The 23,754-nt window shown below is 45.5% G+C and overlaps 2 protein-coding genes across 2 annotated transcripts in view; both read left to right on the top strand.

The window, feature by feature from the left end:
* Positions 1–23,025, top strand: part of BFAR (bifunctional apoptosis regulator) — a 29,025-nt gene extending 6,000 nt beyond the window's left edge. The window contains exons 2-8 of the mRNA XM_060078393.1: positions 6,725–7,061; positions 8,634–8,838; positions 9,527–9,696; positions 11,697–11,841; positions 18,202–18,375; positions 19,867–20,069; positions 21,726–23,025. Of these exons, the coding sequence (XP_059934376.1) occupies positions 6,799–7,061; positions 8,634–8,838; positions 9,527–9,696; positions 11,697–11,841; positions 18,202–18,375; positions 19,867–20,069; positions 21,726–21,918 (1,353 nt within the window). The 5' untranslated portion in view covers positions 6,725–6,798 and the 3' untranslated portion in view covers positions 21,919–23,025. The remainder of the gene's footprint in view (positions 1–6,724; positions 7,062–8,633; positions 8,839–9,526; positions 9,697–11,696; positions 11,842–18,201; positions 18,376–19,866; positions 20,070–21,725) is intronic.
* On the top strand, positions 1,042–4,299 carry LOC132476968 (tricarboxylate transport protein, mitochondrial-like). Its single transcript, XM_060079223.1, is given in 4 exon segments — positions 1,042–1,188; positions 2,596–3,378; positions 3,380–3,728; positions 4,076–4,299. Coding segments are annotated over 4 exon segments (1,503 nt in total).
* Positions 23,026–23,754: the final 729 nt, after the last annotated feature.

Raw genomic sequence — 23,754 nt, 5'->3', positions numbered from 1 at the left:
AGCTGATTCTTGTCACACAAAAGGAGAGCCCAGTATTGCCAGATCTTCTGATTTTCAGAAGCAGCCAGGAATCTGGGTTTTTATGTGAAATGAGATTTTTTTAAATGCTGGCACCAAATTGAATAGAAAAGAAGAGAAGAAGGAAGAGGAGGAAAGAAAGAGAGAGCAGGGGGGAGGGGGAGAAAGAGAAGCACCACGTGAAGAAAAAGACTAGATGTCGCCACCGAGCAGTGGCTACCACTGTTGAGACTGACAGGTCGCGGAGGATGGCTGCTCTTGACAGTAGTGCAGCCATGCTGTGAAAAGTCTCACCTGGGCTCATTACAGGCACTCTAGGAAGCCAGGGCGGTGGGTACTTTAAGAAAGCCCTTATCCCACTGGATAAACAATGATTCTTAACCTAATTTGGGTCTTGGTCCCCTTTGAGATCAAATAAAAACTATGGATTTCCCTCAGGAAAACACTCGTGTGCACAAACACAACCTTGGCAAGTGATTTCAGAGTGTGCCCTGACACACTGAAGTGCCAGTCCAGACATCAGTTGAAGACACAACTTCAACTTTCAGAAACTGCAGCTCTTCAGAGTGACGCAGTCCAGTGGTCTCGCTGTGCTCTTCAGTTATGTGGTGTTCCAGCCATCATTTTATTTTATTTTTAAATTTATTTATTTATATTTGGGCTGCATTGGGTCTTTGTTTCTGTGCGCGGGCTTTCTCTAGTTGCAGTGAACGGGGGCTACTCATCGTTGCGGTGCACGGGCTTCTCATTGTGGTGGCTTCTCTTGTTGCGGAGCACAAGCTCTAGGCACGCGGCCTCAGTAGTTGTAGCTTGCGGGCTCTAGAGTACAGGCTCAGTAATTGTGGCGCACGAGCTTAGTTGTTCCGCGGCATGTGGGATCTTTCTGGACCAGGGATTGAACCTGTGTCCCCTGCATTGGCAGGCAGATTCTTAACTACTGTGCCACCAGGGAAGCCCTCATGTGATGTTTAAGCACAAACCAAAGTGTCTCCATGTGAACAGGGCACTGGGAGTGAGAATGGAATGATTCTCCTCGCCCCTGTCCTACACGTCCCCCAAGTCTTCTCTGAGGCTTTGCGACAAGGTGGAAAGAGCAGTAGGCTGCGGGCGTGTTCTAACACGTGCTTCCTTGTGAAGGAACTCAGCCAGCGAACCAGCTCCAACCTGCTGGTGTGTGTGCCAAGTTTGTAGAGAACAGTTATAAACATCCTCAAAGGAACATTGGGCCTTCTCCTCAAAGAAACCTTTAACCATTGCCAGTGCAGGAGGGTGTGTTTATCCAAGTCAGAAGGCCACAACTTGGAACTCTAGTATCTGAGCTAGTTTTTTATCACCTAAGAGGCACTTTCCTCCTCTAAAAGTAGTGCTTTCTTTCATGGAAAGAGCCCAAATACTTACAGAAGTAACAGAAGAGATCAGCTGAATTCAGTTAAGCTGTGCATTCTTTCTTTGTTAACTTCCAGTTTTTGAATTTAGGGTAAAATGAAACGAGCAAGATTCCTAAGAAGTAATCAAAGTCCATGCAGTTTCTAGTTTGTCAAAGACAATTAAAAAACAGAGTTAGTGCCACCTCAGCTTTTCAAAACATGACTTTTTTTTAATAGATCCTTAATGTTTTGTTCCCTCTGCATTTTTTTTTTTTAGTATTTATTTATTTATTTATTTATTTATTTGTGTGGCATGCAGGGTCTTTCGTTCCAGCACGCAGGCTTCTCTCTAGTTGTGGCACGCGGGCCCTAGAGTGCACGGGCTCAGTAGTTGCGACTCGTGGGCTTAGTTGCCCCACGGCATGTGGAATCTTAGTTTCCCAACGAGGGATTGAACCTGTGTCCCCTGCATTGGAAGGCGATTCTTAACCACTGGACCACCAGGGAAGTCCCAAAACATGACTTATAAAATACACTTCTGATGTCTGCGTGTGATTTGTTTTCTCTCATGAGAAATAAACTTTCAGATCTGGTAAACTAAGAATTATTAGTGCATTCTAGTTTTAAAAGGTTAATTTGTGAGAAATTAATTTCCATATATGTTGTCATTTCAAATGACTCTGAGATCCATACACTTGGCCTCCCCCTTAACTCCCAGCTCCAGTTTCAGATCTCCACCTGCTCGCTAGACAGTTCTACCTGGAGATCTGGTCATTACCACAAACTCAACTTTTCCGAAATTCAACTTACTTCTCTTAAAGCTGGGCTCCGTTTGTTTACAGTGACTCATTTCTATCAGCAGAACTGTTCTTCTTCCCCAGTTCTAGAACCTAGACAACATCTTTGATCATTCTGCCCTCTAATCACCAAAGCCCATAAAGGATTTTTGTAACATCTCTTGGATAGATTGATCCCTTTCTTTGCATTTTCATGTTTGCCACCTTAGTCTCAAAGTGACAGCACTTCACTTCTACCTTGTCCCAGCCCAGCCCGCCTTCCTGATGAGATTTATCATCCTCAAGGACAGCTTTGCTGATCTCAATGCCTCCGAAACCTTTATGTGCTCCCATCTGCCCACCTCTCATTAACCAGGCACGCAAGACCCTGTATCAGACCTGTATCTCCAGGTATATCACTCACTGCTCCCCAGGAAACACCAAGAACAGTGCCCACTTCAAGCCCATCTCTTCTAACCCCTGTTAGAAGAGAGGCCGCCGCCGGGCCCCCCACCCCGCCCTCCATAGCTGCGCCCCGCACTCTGGCGGCAGGGGCGCCTGCGCCCAGGAAGGCCGCCCTCACACACCCGGGGAAGGCGATCCTGGCAGGCGACATCGAAATCTGCATCACCTTCCCCACCGAGTACGTGAAGACGCAGCTGCAGCTGGACGAACGCTTGCACCCGCCGCGCTACCAGGGCATCGGGGACTGCGTGTGGCGGACGGTCCACAACCATGGCGTCCTGGGCCTGTTCCGCGGCGTCATCTTCCTGCTCTACGGCTCCATCCCGAAGGCGGCCATCCAGTTCGGGATGTTCGAGTTTCTCAGCAACTACATGCGGGACGCCCAGGGACGGCTAGGCAGCACGCGCGGGCTGCGGTGCAGCCTGGGCGCCGGTGTGGCAGATGCCGTGGTGGTCGTGTGCCCCATGGAGACCATCAAGATGAAGTTCATCCATGACCAGACCTCCCCCAGCCCCAAATACAGAGGATTCTTCCATGGGGTCAGGGAGATCGTTTGGAAACAAGGGCTGAAAGGGACTTACCAGGGCCTCGTGGCCACCGTGCTGAAGCAGGGATCCAACCAGGCCATTCTCTTCTTCGTCGTGACCTCCTTGCGCAACTGGTACCGAGGGGACAACCCCAACAAGCGCGTGAACCTTCTGATCACTAGTGTGTTTGGCGCCATCACAGGCACAGCCCGTGTCCGTGGGAACAACTCCTCTGGACGTGATCAAGACCCGGAGGCAGGGCCTGGAGGCGCACAAGTACCACAGAACGTGGGACCGCAGCCTGCAGATCCTGAGGAACGAGGGCCCCAAGGCGTTCTACAAGGGCACCATCCCCTGCCTGGGCCAGGTGTGCCTGGACGTGGCCATCATGTTCGTCATCTACGACGAGGTGGTGAAGCTGCTCAACAAAGTGGAAGAGACGTGGGCTGGCCCCAGCGCCTCCTTCTCACGATTCCAGTGCAGTCATGCCAAAAGGCCCCCTTCCCCTGGCCCTCGCAGTCCATGGCCCAGGGCTGTCCCCTGTGGCCATCGAGTCCATGTGTCCCCTGTGGTCTGTATGACACCACCATGGTGTCCATGTATCCAGCTGAGACCGGGTGTTCCTCTGGCCTGTGAATCTGTGCCCACTTGTCCACGTGCTTACTCGTGTGCCTGTGTTTCATGTTTCGTGTCCTGTGCCCCACTTCCCGGGGTGCCCGTGTGGCCTGGGTCACGGCCCCGTAGCCATGGCCTGGTCCCAGCCCGGTGCCTTCCACCCTGGGCTCAGGGGCATCGCCCCAGCCTACCACAGCTGCCTCCGGGCCTCAGCCTGGCCTCACTTCATTACAGGGGCTGCCTATCCCCCTGCGTCTCCCACCACTGGCCTTAACCAGCCCTTGGGCCCTCCCTCTGCCCCGGACAGGGTGGCACCTGCCACTCTCAGGACCACCCTTCCAAGGCAGAATAAATCGGATCCTGTTGCAGCCTCCTGTCCCTGTGTCAGCCCGTCTGTGGGTGGGCAGTGGTGGCCACGCCTTTGCCGAGGGCAGGCCCACTCCTCACCCGAGGACACTGTCAGGGCCAGGCAGGCTGGTGGGCAAGCGAGCTGCGGCCACAGTGTCAGCCCTCTGGGAGGCCTGGCACTAGCCCAAGGAACATCTGGCCTCCATCTAGGCCTTGCCTGTGGCCTGGGGGCAAGATCCTGCAGGGTCAGCTGGAGGGTGTGTCCTTGGGGGTCACCTGGTAGGCAACATCAAGGGGGCAGAGGAGAACTGCCCCACACTGGTGGTTGGGCCTGGAGACAGTGCTCTTGGCCTCTTGTCTGCCCTGCAGCCTGTGGTCCAGCCCAGCTTACTCCCTAATGGTTTCCCTGTGAAATGGTCTGCTTGAGGGGCACTGCTTTGGGGTGACCAATTTCTGGTCGCCTGAGACTCTGAGCAGGAGGCCCTTTCTTAAAAAAAAAAAAAAAAAAAAAAAAAAAAATCCTTCTTCCAACACTGAATCAAGATGTGCTCATGAATGTACTTAAAGTGCCCGCCAGTGCCCAGCTCCCCAGAGATGGTCAATAGCTAGCAATGGTCCAATTATTATTTCCTGGGATAATGCTGTCCACATGGTAGTTGTTTAATCCATAGTAGCCAAATATAGGAACCACTTTATCAAAATGATGATTCCTTTTTCTAAAAACCTATGCATATGAGATCTCCTACTTCCTTAGTAATTTGAAGAGGCTGCCCAAAGGAAAGCAGTTAGAAAATGTTTAAATGTTCCTAAACATACAAATAATGAGCAAATATGATTGCTTTTTATAATTTTCTCTATATTTTTGCAGTTATCCTAACATCATTTTCATTAAGAACACCTTGGTGAATACACAAAACCAAAACCAAGAAAATCGCGATCCTCCCCCACCCAACCAACTACTAATACTTCATTATATTTTCTTCTAGTCTTTGTTTATAGATTTGCTTGTTTAAAATATAGTGTTATCATGCTCTATGTAAAATTTGTGCCCCCTGTAAAAGGTGATAAAATTACCTGAAAATCAGGGAAATTACTACCATTTATGGTCTACTTACCGTATGCCAGGCACTTTACTTGCATTCTCTTACTTAACTCTCAAAACCTCCCAATGGAGTAAATACTATTACCATCCCTATTTATATATGAGAAACCTGAGACTCAAAGAAATCTAGAGCACAAAGCTAGTAAATGGCAGAGCTGGGGTAAGAATGCAGGCAGCCCAGCCCTGGGACCTGTGTCCTTAACCACTGCCTGCAAAGAGCCCTTCTCTGCGTGACCAGTGTGGGTGATCAGAGCAATTTACCTTCTTTCCTGTAACAACAGTGAGTTTGAGAAACTCTTCCCCACCAGTGCCTACACCATGCTAATTCCAATAACAATCTGAATATTCATTTCTCTAGCCCCTGTTTGCACCATCCACCACCCTAGTTCACTATCTCTAACCCTCACAAGAAGCTTTGAAGGTTTGTGTACTATAAGCACCATTCCACAGCTGAGGAAATAAGGCTCAGAGAGCCCAGGTAACTTAGGCACCGTCCCGGAGATAGAGAGTTGAGCTTCTAGCTCCATGGCACCGTCATACTTCTTCTCAATAAAAAACTCCCTTAAGGGCTTCCCTGGTAGTGCAGTGGTTGAGAGTCCGCCTGCCAATGCAGGGGACACGGGTTCGTGCCCCGGTCCAGGAGGATCCCGCATGCCGTGGAGCGGCTGGGCCCATGAGCCATGGCTGCTGAGCCTGCATGTCCGGAGCCTGTGCTCTGCAACGGGAGAGTCCACACAGCAGTGAGAGGCCCACATATGGCAAAAAAAAAAAAAAAAAAAAACACCTCACTTAAGACCCAGATAAGGATGAGAAGAGAATGGTCCTTAGCCATTTGCACATTAGTGACATTAGTGTGTTTCTGTGGCACCAAACTGGTGGGATCCAGAAGGCAGGATGTGCATGTTTGGGTTGATTTGGGGTGGGGGTGGGGGTGGATATTAAGCCCCAGGCAAGTGGACCTGGCACAGGGCACCTCAGAGAACCAGGCCTCACTGTCTTCCAGGTACTGTTCCTGTGGAAGCCTCTGAAATCAGGTGTCAAAAGAAATAATTACCTAAGGGGAAGGCAGATTTGTTTGGATAAACTCTGTTATTTATATGAAGTACATCTGTTGTTGCCAACTCCAGACATTTGCATGGGCCAAGAAGCTGGCTTATTTAAAATTATGTACGTTGAAAGGACTTTAGAAATTACATTGAGAAAACTGAGGCCAGAGAAATTACATGTTCAAAGGAAGTTAGCAGAATGGAAGGATCTAGAATTCTCCAGCCTCCCCCATCCAAGTCTGTTGAACTTTCCACTACACTATTTTGCTTTACCTAATTTTTGAAAGTATGACAATAGGTCAGAAAAATTTAGTGATGTTTATGTGGTTTATGGAATGTAAATTTTTAGAAACCAAATTTGTCACATTTAAAAATCAGAGCTTTAATATCAAAAGAATGACTGTAATCTCAAACACCTATATTATTTTTCCTATTTCTGTTGTTGTCTCTTTTTTTCTAGATTTCACGATGCTTTGCAGCAGTTTTCTGAGTCTGGAATTTTCTATGTCTGTGGATCCCAGAATTTGCTAAGAGATGGAAGAGTCTCCGCGGAATAATCTGAACGCGACAAGCCTTGAGGAAGAGGACCCTCTCCAGAGCAGCAGCCCTCGGATTTCTGTTAGGGAATTTTCCTGCCACTGCTGTTACGACATCCTGGTTAACCCAACCACCTTGAACTGTGGGCACAGCTTCTGCCGGCACTGCCTAGCTCTGTGGTGGGCCTCTTCGAAGAAAACAGAGTGTCCAGAATGCAGAGAAAAATGGGAAGGTTTCCCCAAAGTCAATATTCACCTCAGGTAACGCTCAGCCCGTGTGGGTAGCTCACTGGGCCTGTACAGTGTGGTTTCTCTTACTGGGAGCAGCCACATCTGGAAAGGCCAGAGAGGTGGAGCCCACTGCCTCAGGGGTCATTCTGGATCTGCTGGCATGTGAGTCAGGGAGCTCAGGGACCTGGAAGTCCCGACTCCCTTCCTCACAGGTGACCGTGATTTGTTTGTTTATTATAAATGAGGGAAAGAAAGAAACGCTGGTTATCAGACCATTGTCTGTAACCCTTTGTACATAATACTTCTTATTGATGTGTATTCACTGAGAACACCCTAGGTCTCATAGAGAAAATGGTCTAACTGTATGATTCTCGAAAACTGGTTTGATGCTGGTTTTCATAATCTTTGACTAAACTCTGTTGCATTTATCACATTAATAGAGTTTCTCATGCATGGCATCACACAACAGTTGATAAGACCTTCATAGAGCAGGTTTTCTTCTGCTTCCATTCGTAATGTTCATCATGTACCTGTGAGGTCTTTGAGGCTAAAATCCTTTTCTCTCGCCTTCTTTTTTTTTTTTTTTGCAGTATGCGGGCCTCTCACTGTTGTGGCCTCTCCCGTTGCGGAGCACAGGCTCCGGATGCACAGGCTCAGCGGCCATGGCTCACGGGCCTAGCCGCTCCGCGGCACGTGGTATCCTCCCAGACCGGGGCACGAACCCGTGTCCCCTGCATCGGCAGGTGGACTCTCAACCACTGCGCCACCAGGGAAGCCCTCTCTTGCCTTCTTGTTATCAACAGAGTACCAGGAAGTTCCATGAAAACATTAACCCAGCATTCTCTTTTTCACAGGAAATGTATTTACACACTTTGCTCTGACCTTTCAGCCTTGGTTTACCTGCAGGTTAACCTTAAATTGAAGAAGGGTTCTCTGATTGTGTATAATCGAAAGTGAAGAGCCTATAGTATGACCTGAGGGTTGGTCTCACTCTCACTACTGAACTGCACCTTTTTTCTTTTTTCTGAGTTAATTTTTAATAACATAGGCAGTACATATATAGTCATTTACATTCTTTTAAAAAAAATCAGAACATTGCTGATAAAGACCCCTTCAACCCCTCCTCCCCCATCTTACAATTCTTCCTTCCTTTTTCTCAGAGTAATTTCAATTATGATTTAGTTGTCATCTTTCAGATTTTTAAAAATACTTTTATACATTTATGTGCCAATAGGAAATGCAAATATTTCCTCACATCAGTGGTGTACTGTGTTTCTGCAGTTTACTATTTCATTCAACAATGTGGATAAGTTTATTCATCTTGATACACAGAGATATCCAGTAAATTCATTTTTAAAACTATGTATGTTTCCACTGTATGAATATGCTATGTTTTATTTAGCTGTTGCCCTAACAGTGGACATACAGGTGTTTCTGATTTGTTGCTGCTACCAACAGGGCCATAACCAATCTTCTTGTCCATTCTTCTAGAATCCTTGTATATTATTAAATGTTGATAGTAGTTTTATTTTGGCCTCTAAATATTATAAGTATATTTAGTCAAACAACTGTCTTGTGATTTTTTTTTTCTGTTCTCCATAGGGATGCCATTGAAAAATTATTTCCTGATGCAATTAGAATGCGATCTGAAGACATTCAGCAGAATAATGACGTAGTCCAGAGTCTCGCAGCCTTTCAGAAGTATGGGAATGATAAGATTCTTTCAGGTCCCAACACGGGCCGAGTGAATCAGCAGAGAGGAGGGGGATTCTTTTCCGGAGTGCTCACAGCTTTAACTGGTGTGGCGGTAAGTTTATGTCTCTCTGTCCCCCTCCCTCCCACAGTTTCCCATGAAGTCAGTTCTGTTGAAATACCCCTAAATGATTAATGATGTGACCGTATGTGGTAATTCACTATGTACATTGAAACCTATGCAAGTATATACAACATAATATTCAGAGCCCAGTAAATGTTAGCTTTGTCCCATTTCATCCTCTTGACAACCTATGTGATAGGCACTGTTAGTATTCCTGCTGTAGAGAGGAGCAGACCAGTGCAGAAAGGTGTTAAAGCTGGAACTCAGGCCATGTCTTGAGCACAGCCCTTCACTAACTTTCAGTGTAGAGACTATTTTCTTTTTAAGATCTATCCATGCTACAAAAATCTAACTATTACAAATTTTCCAATAGAAAAGGCATGCGAGTCAGTTACACTGGCCAGATTGATGGGGAAAAGGGTGCAGTGCTCCCTGGTGCCCTGCAGTGAGTCCTATTCCTGTCTCTGTTCCCTGACGACCGGAGACTCAGCAGAGCTGAGCCCACCAAGGGTCGCGCTCCCCAGATCTCGGTGGCAGTGGTGTTGCCGGCTTCCGTATCTATGGACTTGGCATCTCCCCTTCCAGCTCAGCTTTTTCCTTCCCGGCCCCACGCTCACATATTTAGAAGCTGGCGTCTCTGATCCTGCTGTGGAATAAGGGCCGTGTCACTTTTCCCCAGGTGGTCCTGCTGGTGTATCACTGGAGCAGCAGGGAATCTGAGCACGACCTCCTGGTGCACAAGGCTGTGGCCACATGGACAGCAGAAGAAGTTGTCCTCTGGCTGGAGCAGCTGGGCCCTTGGGCCTCTCTCTACAGAGGCAGGTTTTTATCTGAAAGAGTAAATGGAAGGTGAGAAGCAAAATCTTCTGATACGTCACGGACATTTTTTAAACAGTTTAATTGAGACACCATCCACATAACCCCAGAAGTCACCCATTTAAAGTGTATAATCAGTGGCTTTTAATATATTCACAGATATGTGCAGCCATTGCCACAGTCTGGTTTTAGAACATTTCCATCATCCCCAAAAAGAAAGCTCCTGCTAAAGGGACTCAGTCCTCATTTTCCTCTCCCGCAGCCCCCGGGAACCACCATTCTACTTTCTGTCTCCTGGATTTGCCTGTTCAGAGTATTTCCATTCTTCAGTTGATGGACATTTGGATTGATTCCATTTTGGGGCTGTTAGGAACAATGCTGCTGCGACCATTTGTATATAAAGGTTTTCGTGTGGACGTATATTTTCAATACTCAGTACTCTCTTGGAGTGGAAATGCTGGGTCATAAGGTAACTCTGTGTTTACCTTTTGGGGAACCATTGAACTGTTTTCTAAAGCAGCTGAACCATTTTATGTCATCGACTGACATTTTAATTGTTTGTTGCTTCCTGATTATAAAAGTAACATATATTTATTTATTTTAAAATAATAAAGTAGAATTATAGCACATTAGAAATGAAATACCTTCATAATCCTGCTCTTCAGAGAAAACCACTATTATCATCTTGCTGGACACCTGTCCAGATTTTTTTCAATGTTTATACAGGCATACACATAGATGTGTTAAATAACACGTTATTTATTTATTTAAACTGGAAATACAATTGTACTAAGCAGACCTGTGTTTATATGTATGTGTACAGGCTAGAGTCTATTAATCGACCTCTACCAGCACACATATGTGGTGTTTCCCTTTTTTCTGCTCCAGACGGTACCAGACTACATTGTGCAAATGCTCTGAGGAACCCATTAGTTTGAGGGGCTCACTCATCGCTGAGCTATGCGTCAGCCTGCTTCTGCCCATCAGCAAATCCCCCTGCCCCTCCCTGAGCCCTGTCCATCTTTACTGCGGTTCCTCCCTTCCTTGAAGGGGGACCACGTGGGGTGTTACTTAGACCACCAGGCAGCCGCTTTCTGACCCATTTGAGTCAGACGTGTAGTCCACTCACTGCTAGGCTGCCTGACTGCCTCACCTCCCACCCTGGTCCATTTTTTCCCCCTGAACTGAGCTTTCAACACTTGACTCTATTGAGGAAGCAAAATGCTCCCACTTCGTCTGTTTTTTGTAAGAAGTTGTACCACCTCCCCACCCTCGCCCTGAATTGTAGTTTAAAAAACTTCTCTACCCACTTAATACAATGTGTCTTTCCGTAAGTGTCTTCCTTCCAGAGGAGGGATTCCAAAACTGGAATTGTTGAGTGAAAGGGAATAAAGCTTTATGGGGCACTTTTAACAAGGAATCACTGTGGAGGTGAATTCGCATCTTCTGATGAAAGGGAACAGATAAGGGATCTACAGTTATCTTTATCTAATCACTATCCCCAGACAACTACTCTTTTTTTTTGGCTGCATTGGGTCTTCGTTGCTGCGCGCAGGCTTTCTCTAGTTGCGGCGAGCGGGGGCTACTCTTCATTGTGGTGCACAGGCTTCTCACTGCTGTAGCTTCTCTTGTTGCGGAGCATGGGCTCTAGGTGCGTGAGCTTCAGTAGTTGTGGAGCACGGGCTTAGTTGCTCCGTGGCATGTGGGATCTCCCCGGACCAGGCATCCCACCCGTGTCCCCTGCACTGACAGGCGGATTCTTAACCACTGCACCACCAGGCAAGTCCCCAAACTACTCTTAATGTCATAATGTTTTATTGGATTTCTTTCCAATTTTTTTTCTCTGTACACACACACTTTAAATAAGCTTTCAGTTGTTTGCTGTTATTAATCTTATTTCATATGTTAGGTGTCTTACCTCAAGCCTAAAGTGTTTATCTGTGTTGATAAGGTGGAACTCCAACTGTGGAAAGTTTGCTTCCAGAATGTAATCTCAAAAGACATCTCCTCCTATCTCCTCGCCCACACCCTAGGTTGCTTTTAACTTTGACTGAGGAAGAATTTTCCAGGGCACCATATACCATAGAAAACAGCAGCCACCGAAGAGCCATCCTCATGGAACTGGAGCGAGTCAAAGCACTGGGTGTGAAGCCCCCGCAAAACCTCTGGGAATACAAGGTGAACTCTATTTTTTCAATGGAAAATAAGTATTGAGCACCAGATACCAGTTATCTGCCTGCCCACTGCTCATGAATACATCAGACAAAACCGAAGCCCCCTGCGTCCCCGCTTTCCCTATGCCCGCGTATCCTTCCTGGGCCTGTTTTCCTACTTGTGTTACGGGTATATATCCACAGCTCTAGGAACAATGTTCTAGGGTTTTAACCTTAACATAAAAGGCATGAACTGAGCTTATTATCCTTCTGCAAGTAGCTTTTGTCTCTGGCACTGTTTCTTTTTCTCTTGTGCCATATTCCACTGCACAAGTGCGTGGCCATTTATACATTCTCCCATTGATGGCCACTGAGATTATTTCCATTTTTGCTATGAGAAACAGGGCTGCTGTGGACATTCTTGGAAAGTTCGTGTACTCACGTGTAAGACTTTCTTTGTGCTGTACACCGAGGAATAGCATTACTGGGTCACCAGTAACGCACATCTTCAGCTTTACCAGATGCTGATAAATTGTTCTTCAGTGTGACTGTACCTGGTTCTTCTTCGCAGAGAGAATTTAGCAAATACTGTACTGTAAAACGAATACTCTATTTTTTATTAGTCATAGAATGTCTGGAGTACACAGACCTGTACCCTAAAAAAGACATCATGGAGAAAAATAAATACAAATAACCAATAAGTTTCTGGGGGAAAAATGCTCACTGATAATTATGGTACAAATGAGATACCGCTGGCGTCATTCTCACCTATGATGTTGTCAAGGATAAGAACTTTCATAACGTGAGGAAAGAGGCACTCATGTGTGCAGATCCTAAATTGGCGCAGTCTCTTTGGAGAGCGGTTTGTCAATAACTACTAAAATTTAAACCGCCCCTACTCTTTGGTCTACAGTTTCACTTCTTTGCATTTAGAGCACAGGCAGCATAGCGCTGTGATCAAGAGAGCGCTCGGCAGCCTGACTCCCGGGCTCCTCGCCAGGCTCCTCCAGGACACATTGACTGTGGGAACGCCAGCAAGTCCCTGGGCCTCCTGGTCCCGTTTCCTCCTCAGCCAATGACCTCAGAGAGTCACAGTGAGAATTGAATGTTTGAGTCACAGAAATTATTAAACAAGATGTTGACCACAGTGTCATTGGTAATAGCACGTGGGAAACAACCTCAGCACCCATTGTTAGGAACAGGTTAAATAAATACAGCTCACCCATACATGTAGCCATTACAAAGGAACGAGGTGACCCTGGGTGCGCTAACAAGAAATGATACCCAAGTTGTTAACTGAAAGTAAAGAAAAACAGGTTAGAAAACCTACACGTTTGTATGTGTCACGGAAAATCTCTAGAAGGATACACAGACCATTAACAATGTTTTCATCTAGGGGTTGAGACTTGGATGGAAGGGTGAATTGTATTTGTCATTTAATACAATTCTGTGCCGTTTGAAAAAAAATGTGTTTATTTTGTGCATGTATTGCTTTAAAACTGAAAAAACACTAGTTTCAGAATTTTTGAAGAATGGGGATAGGGTCCTAAGATAGAAGATTTGTTGTTTTCTGTGTTGTTGTTGTTTGTCAGTTAAAAAAAAATCCCTGCTTCTCTTTTATCATAAATTATTAGTTTTGCTAATGCAGTCAAACTCTGGACTTCTTGTAGCCAATATTAGTCCTATGGTGGGTTTTAATATCTGACAGAACCTTTCTAGGTCCTGTATCCAGCAATGACCCTCTATTTAGAATCTGTCAAAGTAAACTTTGAGTGAATGGGGATGATATTCTGGTCCCACTGTAAAGAGCAGGCAGAATCTTATCATCAGTCTGCTCCTTCAGATCTGCGCTTCAGCCCCTCCCCAAGCATGGTCGCTTGATGTTCAGCCTGCAGGCTGTGTGGTAAGACCCCTCAGTGCGGCTGCCCCTGAGTGCCACTGTTCTCGTCAGACCTGAGAGGGACAGCTCCCCACAGCAGTGCTGTCATCGTAAACACCTAACTGGGAGGTTGGTTTATCCTCCTTCTCTGATAGAAGGTAGCCCCAGAGTTGGAATATTTTGGTCCAGCTGATCCCAGACCTACAAACATGTAAGCCGGTCATCTCCCTTTCTCTTGTACTAACCAAGATGTGGCTGGGTGCCTTCGGGCTCTGTTTCTGGGACCTGTGTTCCTTTAGAGCCTGCACACCCAATAGGAGCAGCATCGCCCCCAAGGCCATTGGTTCTTGAGGGGTGAAAAGTGTTAAGTATTGCAGTGACTTGCGGCCCTCCAAAGACCACAGGACATAAACAGATACACAGTATATCTGTGGTATTAACATTTCATGGGGCAGGGGAGGGCTTATGAAAAAAATGTCTTTAAAAGGCTCCTTAAGGGGTAATAATGAAAAAAAGGTTGGGAAACATTGCTTTAAAATGAAGAACTACTTCCATATTTCTATGTCTCACCTAAGTTACAATATAGAGATAATTTTTAGAAGTTAGATTTTTCAAAAAACTTTTACTATGGAAAATTTCAAATATACCCAAAAGCAGGATAATAGTACAAAACTTCCATCAACCCATACGACAGCAACTCATGGCTATGTTTATTTCAGTAATACCTACTCCTGCTACCCCTGATTATTTTGAATCTGAGATAGCATATATTTCATAAGTAAATATTTTATTGAATCTCTAAAAAGTAAAGACTTTTTTTTTTTTAATTTATGTGGCTGCGTCAGGTCTTAGTTGCGGCATGTGGGATATTTGTTGTGGCACTCAGGCTTCTCTCTAGTTGCAGCGCACGGGCTCCACAGGGTGCAGGTTCAGTAGTTGCAGCGCACAGGCTTAGTTGCCCTGCGGCATGTGGGATCTTAGTTCCCCAACCAGGGATCGAACCCGCGTTCCCTGCATTGGAAGGCGGATTCTTAACCACTGGACCACCAGGAGAGGCCCTAAAAAGTAAAGACTTCTTGAAAAACAAAAATAAAATACCACAATATACCCCGCCAGGATGAATAATTCTCTGATATTATCAAATAATTTGTCAGTATTCAAATATCCTACATTTGTTTTTTCAGTTGATTTGTTCCAGACAGGGTCCCAACAAGGTCCACATTTGGTTGTCATGTCTTTTTTTTTTTCTTTAACTGAGGTAAAGTTGGTTTTCAATATTATATTAGTTTCAGGTGTACAACATAGTGATTCAATATTTTTATAGATCATACCCCACTTAAAGTTATTATAAAAATATTTGCTATATTCCCTGTGCTAAACAGTATATTCTTATAGCTTACTTATTTTATATATAGTAGTTTGTACCTCTTAATCCCCTACCCCTGTCTTGCCCCTCCCACCTTCACTCTCCCCACTGGTAACCACTAGTTGGTTCTCTATATCTGTGAGTTGGTTTCTGTTTTGTTATAGGTGTTTGTTTGTTTTATTTTTTAGATTCCACATATAAGTCCAAATATACCTACTTATTTTTCTATGTCTGACTTATTTCACTAAGCATAATACCCCCAGGTCCATCCATGTTGTTGCAAAATGGCAAAGTTTCATTCTTTTTATGGAAGGGTAGTATTCCATTTGTGTGTGTGTGTGTGTGTGTGTATTTATATGCTACATCATCTTTACCCATTCATCTGTTGATGGATACTTAGGTTGCTTCCATATCTTGGCAATTGCAAATAACGCTCTTATGAACATTGGGGTGCCTGCATCTTTTCAAATTAGTGTTTTTGTTTTCTTTGGATATATTCCAAGGAGTGGGATTGATGGATCATATGGTAGTTCTATTTTTAGTTTTTTGAGGACCATCCATACTGTTTTCCACAGTGGCTGCAGCAATTTACATTCCCATCAACAGTGTACAGGGGTTCCCATTTCTCCACACCCTCTCCAGCATTTGTTATCTGTGGTGCTTTTGGTGATGGCTTTTCTGACAGGTGTGAGGTGATATGTCATTGTGGTTTTGATTTGCATTTCTCTGATAATTAGTGATGTTGAGCATCTTTTCATGGGCCTATTGGCCATCTCACTGTCTTCTTTGGAAAAATGTCTCTGCAGGTCTTCTGAATTTTTTTTAATTGGGTTGTTTGTTGGTTGTCATGTCTCTTAAGTCTCTTTCAATCTGTAGATTCTCCCTTCCTCTTGTCATTACCCTGCATTTATTTGTTGAAGAAACCAGATCATTTTCTCCTGTAGTTTTCTGACGTTTTGTACTTTGCCAGTTGTCTCTCTGTGGTGTCACCTAACAGGTCCCTTCTTCCCCTGCATATCCTATAATCTAGGAGTTAGGACTAGAGGCTTACTTTGGTTTAGGTTTGGTGTTTTGTCAAGGCTGCTTTATAGGTGTGGTATTTTCTTCTATCAAGAGGCTCATAATGTCCCATGATCATTGATTGTTTAGATCCATTAGTTCATTAAGGGTTGCCAAATGGTGATACTGTAACTCTCTCATTTCTTTTTCATCTTGTTCACTGAAATACATCTTTAATAAAAAGGAAATCTTTTGTCAACAGCCATTTTGATTATCCTAAGTACAGTTTATACCAGAAGGGCAGGTTAAATGCTTGATCTTCTCCGTTTACTTACCAGTTTCAGAATTTGCTTCCCTGTTGTCCTCTAAAAGTGACCGATTTCTTTCTTTAGGATTATTAATAACTGAGTATTTTGACATTCTTGATGTATTTGAATACGTTTCAATAGTTATTCTAATTGATGCTCCAACTGTCCCATCTTTTTTGAGTAGGAGTCTCCTCAAATTATTCTGAGTCCATTTTTTAAATTTAACTTTTGAATTGAGGTACAGCCTACTTGCTAATGAGTCCTTTTAACATGATTTATTAGTCTCTGATAGTTTCCGTTCTCACACGACAAGATGTTCAAGTTACTCATGTATCTTTCCTGCCCCAGACCTGGAATCAGCCATTTCACAAGTTGGACCTCTTAAAAAATTTTTTAAATATAGAAAATGTTAGGTACATACAAAAATAGAGGGAAGAGAGTACTCATACCCAGCTTCAACGAGCATCGACTCATGGTCACTCCTAATTCATCTGTACCCCTCCACCCTCTCCCCACACCCCCAGTCCTGGAGTTATATTAAAGCATATCCACACATCATATTATTTCACCCCTAAATACTTTAGTGTGAAGCTCTAAAGAGAAGGACTCTCTTCTTAAATGTAACCGTTATCACACTTTAAAATTTTTATTGGTAAACCACTAATAGCATCAAATAAGTTGAATATGTCTTAACAGTTTTGTTGAGCTATAATTGACATACACATATTTAAAGTGTACAATTTGCTAAGTTTTTACGTATGTACACACCTGTGAAACCATCACCACAATCAAGATAGTGAACGTATACATCACTCCCAAAAGCTTCTTCCCGCCCCTTTGTAAGCCCTCCTTCCCATCCCTCCCCTTTTTAATTAGTGGACAGTGGTATCTCACTGGCTTAATTTGCACTTCTCTAAGGATTAGTAATAATGAGCATCTTTCGTGTGCTTATTTGCCATCCTTCTGTCTTCTTTGGTGAAGTGTCCATTCACATCTTTTGCCCATTTTACTTGATGCTTAGTAGCATCAAGTAAGTTGAATCATTTTTAAGTTTGTTTTATAATCAGGAAAAATATAAATGTACATTCATTATAGCAAAATTTACAGAAGTGAAAAAAATGAAAATAAATTGACCCTAATCCCACCTGAGATTCAGACATGGGTAACGTTGCATTTTGCTCTGTTTTCTTCTAGACAATTTTCTGAGTGTACTTAAAACAGCTGTTTTATTTTTGTATTCATTCCGCAAACATGTACTGACATCTCTTGTGAGCCAGGTGGTCCTTTAGAAAAGGGATCTGAGTCCTGAATCAGGCAGGCCCTGCTTTCACGGCACTGACACTGTGGAGGTGGATGGCTACACATCTTAGATCTTTTCTTCACCTAACATTGTAACATGAGCATTATCCAGCGCTCCTCCTATACATTCCTCCATGGCTGTATGAATTCTGGGCTAAATATCTACTGTAACTTCAGGACTGAGGTCACAAATTTCACTTTTTCTCTATTATGCACAACGCAACACTAAATATTTTGTGCATGAGGCCTTCTGATTTTTTTTATTAAGTGGTGCCCACTGATTACTTTCCCGAAAGGTTGTGTTCTTCTAAATGTGCCTAGGAGCTTGCTTCTCATCCCCCTATGGAGAGAGACTGGATCTTTCTATAATGTAGCCTAACAGATGGATTACTTGGCCTCTTCTTCCCATTCATTCATTCATTCATTACCAGTGCAAACCACGTGGAGGAGGGCGTGAGGCTATGGAAGGAGCATGGGTGGGGAGCGGGCAGCTATTGTTGTAATGAGTCCCTGCACCCGCCTCATCTTCTGCAGGCCGTGAACCCAGGCAGGTCCCTGTTCCTGCTGTACGCCCTCAAGAGCTCCCCGAGACTCTGTCTGCTGTACCTCTACCTGTTTGACTACACAGACACCTTCCTGCCCTTCATCCATACCATCTGCCCTCTGCAAGAAGACAGCTCCGGGGAGGACATCATCACCAAGCTTCTGGTGGGTCTGGAGAGGGCCTTGAGTGGCTTCGTGCTGCCATTCCTCAGCGTGGGATGGAATTGGAGACATGGCTGGCGCCTGTCAGGGAAGAGGAAACAACATGAGCCTTCATTTGAATTTTGCAAGGAGAGCCCCTACGAAAGAAAATACAGCAGGAACTTCCCCACTCCCAGAAGCCTGTTTTGTTTCCTGCATTGCATAGCAAGAGGGGTTACTCTCTGGACTTGAAATATTTAGGGGAAAAAAACCCAGCTTTGCTTCTGTTATAAAAGAAGATAGCATAGGTCCAGATTGCCCAAGGGTTAGATCTGTGGGCCCTCCAGCTTGGTAATCTGTCTCTTAACAGGATCCCCAAAGGATGATTATTTGTCCTACCACAAGGCAAGGTTAGTATCCGTCCTGTTGGCCTCAGAATAGTAAGCCATCATCCAGCTCACTGATGGGAGTCATCACGTCAGCTGACCACAGGGCCTTTGGCAGGGATAGTTACCCACCACGGCTCTGATGGATTCCTTCAGAATTGTCAGTGGATCCCATTGACTCAGGGTGATTGTGTCTAGTTGGTCATCGGAGGGTAATGTGTACTTTTGGGGCAGTCCCTCTGATCTGTTTATATCAAAAGTCACATGGATATAGGAATCATCGTATATGATGTTGAAACAGAATTCCTAAATCTCCAAAGACCCTTTTCTAAACACTTGAATCAAGTGCCTACCTAACTGACCTCAGCCTTGGGTGTAGTTTTAAGCCTGCAGGTTAGCCCCTTTGCACAGTGTTTCTCTAATTACCCAGTTTTCAGCTGTTCCCTGCCCTTGCTGGACTGGGAGCACAGAGACCCCCTAACCTTTCCATTTTAAAAAGCCCCATCAACCCCTGCCCGCTCATCAGGCTGACTTTCTTCTTGGGATGCTCAGTGTCTGCTCCATTGTACACAGTCTTGCTTGGCTTTCATTAGCCTCTGGATGCCTATGAGTTGTTTAAATACTCTTGTTACAGATTATCTGCTAATTCTGTAATGAAAGTTTTTCATTTTCCCAAAATTACTTTTTAAAGGCATATGTTTAATTTTCCCATGACCTGTTATCATTCTACCACAGATGAGCTGTTGAATTGAAATTGTTTGAGCTACCCTTGCAGTGGTGAAGAAATTGTAAAGCTGGTTACTTTTTATTCATTTCAGCCTCATTATTAATAATGCTTAGATTACTCATGCTCAGATTTTTTTTACTTCTGAGCTTCCACAATTATATAACAAGCATCTCAGTTCAGCCTCTTTGGTAACATTTATCCGGTGTAAGATTAATTATTACAGGGTGAGTTTATGGATGGAAATCTCATTTTAGATTGTTGCATATGTGTGTATGTGTATGTATGTTTTAATAAATGTAAAACTCACTGGGATAACCACAGTATTTTGTGTAAAATTCAGTCCTGATGATTTTTTGTGTCCATTTTTATGTAGTTTTATTTACTTGTGTGTTATTTTTAAAGGATCTTAGAGAGCCCACATGGAAGCAGTGGAGAGAATTCCTTGTCAAGTACTCCTTCCTTCCATACCAGCTGATTGCTGAATTTGCTTGGGACTGGCTGGAGGTCCATTACTGGACGTCACGGTTTCTCATCGTCAATGCCATGTTACTCTCAGTTCTGGAATTATTCTCCTTTTGGAGGACCTGGTCAAGAAGTGAGCTGAAGTAAGTGTGTTTTTTATGTAGGAGACGGTTGGAGCAACAGAGACTGGGAAAGAAATACCAAGTGGAGGAGAAGTCCTCTGTGGAGTGTTGTTCAGACTCGAGAAGACGCCCCGGGCTCTGGTTTAGAAATACTGCTTAAGCAGCAAACAGGAAAATGCCTTTGTGCTGGGGCTGGACTGGCTCTGGTGGCGCTCACTGTCCAAGTGCGTCCCGTGCGCCTTCTCCCCATGCGATGTGCCGGCCAATTCCTGCGGCTCGGGCGTGAAGGGCTTCAGTCATTGAGGAATAAACAAGTGAGAAGAAGAGGGTACTTTACGGAAAGCAGCAGTGTGGCAGAGCTTAAAGGGATTTGATGAGGAATTCTGTAGGCATGAGTTCTAATCCTGCACTGCCATCAGCTGGGACAGTGATCATTTCTCTGGATTAATGCATAAAATGAGAGAGTTGGACTAGACAGTCACGGAGTCAAGTGACTCTTGGTTATGAGAGAAACCAACCTAAATTGGCTTTCCTACCAAGGGACATGCCCAGTGAAGCCTTCCTGCATGGCTGGACCCAGAGACCCGAATGCTGTCATCAGGGCCTCCCTACCTCCCTCTCTCTCTCTCTCTCTCTCCCCCTCTCCCCCTCTCCCCCTCTCTCCCTCTCCCTCCCCTCCCCTCCCGCCCTCCCTCTCTCTCTCTCTTACAGCTCTGCTCTGTTCAGCTTCAACAACATCTTTGTTTGGGGGCCCTTGATCACTCTGGGTGTCGATCTGAGCAGCTTAGCAGCCCTGGAGGAAAGAGAGCACTTCTGAGGCTTGTGAAAGTCTGAGGCTCACATGCCTTGGCTCTGATTGGCCCAGCCTGGGTCACAGCCTCCCCCTGCCACCCCGAACCCATCACAAGGGCAGGGGTTTGTGGGCTCCCCATGTCCAGATGCAGGTGTGCACTCACAGCCTCTCCCCCAACCAGGGGCTGGCTGATGCCCCAACCAGATCACATGGAAGAGACTAGGGGAGGGAGACACCCTAAAGGGAAACTCAAAAGGTGCTTCCAGAAGACAGGGTATGGCTGCTGGGCAGGCAGAAGTAACGCATCAGCACACCAGCATCCTTTCAGCCTGAAACAGCCCACGACGTGAAGGGCTCTTGGTCTCATCCATCAGGAGCAGCCTTATAAATAGTTCTGAGAACCTGACAAGAATCTCCCTCATTTATTTCAATTCAGTGAACTCACTTATTCAGGCACAGTTGATTGAGCCCCTACTCTGCCCCTGGTTCTCTGCTGGACACCACAGATCTTTGGTAAAGAAGACAGTTTATACTCTGAAGGCCTGCAGCCTAGCAGAGAAAAGATTATGTTAAATACGTACAAGAGTGACCCAGCGAAGAAGCGGGTGGAGTTGGGACTGTGCTGGGGAGGCCTCGCCTGCGGGACCAGGCGTGGGGACTGGGCGACAGTGCCCTGAGGAGGCACCCTCTAGGCTGCGTCCTGGGAGTTGAAGGTGGAGTGGTCAGGAAAGGTATGTCTGGGGCACTGGGGACAGGAAACAAGGTCTCTGCAGCACTGGCAGCCAGACTGCATCAGGCAGAGGCCCAGGGTCTGAGCACCTCGGCGCTGTCGTTAGAAATGCCATCACTATTCTGTCTCTCAAACGCTTCTCTTCCTTTTTCAGGACCGTGCCTCAGAGGATGTGGAGCCACTTTTGTAAAGTATCAACACAGGGGCTTTTTGTGGCCATGTTCTGGCCCCTCATCCCTCAATTTGTTTGCAACTGTCTGTTTTACTGGGCCCTGTACTTTAACCCAATTATTAACATTGATCTCGTGGTTAAGGAGGTCCGACGGCTGGAAACCCAGGTGTTGTGACTGACGCTGCCCAGGCTCTGAGGGACTCTTCCAGCCTCCCTGCCAGCCAAGCTCTGATGCTTAAGTGCAGCGAGGGGGACGGGGAGCGGACATCCTATTTTCTGCCCCTAGTAAACAAGGTGCTGCTTTGTCTGTCAAAGGCTACAGCCAGGTCTTCCCCCTCTGCCTGTGGCAGCAGGGACTGGCACCCCAGCGCTTGGCTGACAAAGCCACCCTGCCTCCCACCCAGCCACCTTCCTCGTGGGGTCTTGGGAGGCCCAGTCCACGACATCTGGCAGGGACCCAGGGTTCTCAGAGGACATGGAGTGGGTCTCAGTCCCGCTGGCGCTGATAACCTCAGTGACTGACACAAGGTTCCCGGGGCAAGTTGGAGCCCTGAGACTGAGCCCAGGGCCAGGCCTGTCCTCTAAGTTAAGCTTAGGAGAACAGGAGATTTCATCATAGGCATGGCAGTTGCATATAAAAACCACAGAGGAAAAACCAAAATCCGGTTGACGACTCTGTCTTATTTAAGAGTTGCTAGAAGGTTTCAGAGTTAAACCTCTGAAAGGATTCAGTTCAAGATTAGAATGATGGTGGTTAGACTTGCCCTCACTGTTTTCTACTTGTAATCATTGAAAGTTTCGATCTCTTTTTCTGGGGGAGTTGAGTGGGATGTCAGGTAGTTAATGGAGAGTAATTCACATCAGGCCGAGCTGCTTCAGTGCTACTTAAAATTGTTGTTTTGGGGTTTACTTTGTTTTGTTTTTAAGAATTTAATTTGTAAAATCCAGGCTAGTCCGTTTGTTTAAGGAAACATTTTGTACATTGACCTCCCACTGTACACTCTGTTCTGATGTATAAAACAACAAGTATAATTACACCAAGTGATGTAATTGTAAATATGAAATGAACTGTAGCCTTTGATTTCCTTCCAGTGTGACAGGAGCAGGTGTGAAAGGCAGTCAACCTGAAGACTGGCCCTGCAGAGATAAGCTTGCATCCGAAATGTTTTTTTGTGACTCCATGAACCATTCATTAACCCTTTGTATCTTTGAAGATGTCACTCAAACTTTGCTTCTGAAAGTTTGAAGAAGTTACTTGAAATAAAAATAAAGATTCTTTTATACAGGTAAAACTTCTATGTAGAGAAAAATAAACTGTTTAGGAAGCATGAAGAAAATCTGCATTGCTCAGTACGACCTACTGGTCACAGTGAAGTCCGCCCAGCCTGATGTGGACATTGAGCCGAGGAGGAACCACGGAAGGTTTCTTAAGTGAAAGGAGGGAGAATGTTTTCTTTCCTCCCGTGTCTGCTCGTCAGGCCCTGAGGCTGCCTGACTTGACCTGTTTAACCCTCGTGACCTGCCGGAGACACCGATAGTCCAGCCGATCCGCAGTACCTTCATGTCCCTGGCCTCATGCCTCGCGGGGTTACTCTTCTCCTTTTCAGATGGAGAGATGGAGGCTGGGTGGCACTGGTGGAGCTGGGCCCAGGCCAGGCTCCCAGTCCAGCACTCCCCACCCGCCCCCACCTTGGCCTCCCCCCACACCGTCCCCACCCACTCCCCAAATCATGCTTCAAAGATGAGTAATACCCACACGTGCTCTGTCTGGGGGGATCGCGAAGCAGTCCTGGCGGAGAGCAAACAGGCTGAGCTGGGCTCTCCCTCCTATGGCCTGCGGTAGGGACAGGCGTATCAGAGCCAGGGCCACCGGCTGCCTCTCCGCCCTCAGACCCTCTTGGCTTGGTGTGTCAAAATGGGGAGTCTACTTAAAATATTCAGACCCTTTAATGCAAGAATTCCATTTCTGCAAATCTCAGTTAAGGAATAATAAAAAGGTGGGAGGGGGCAA

The sequence above is a fragment of the Mesoplodon densirostris genome, chromosome 16 (assembly GCF_025265405.1).
Source record: "Mesoplodon densirostris isolate mMesDen1 chromosome 16, mMesDen1 primary haplotype, whole genome shotgun sequence".
NCBI lineage: Eukaryota > Metazoa > Chordata > Mammalia > Artiodactyla > Ziphiidae > Mesoplodon > Mesoplodon densirostris.
The sequence above is the reverse complement of the archived record's forward strand: the minus strand, read 5'-3'. Positions and strand labels throughout refer to the sequence as shown.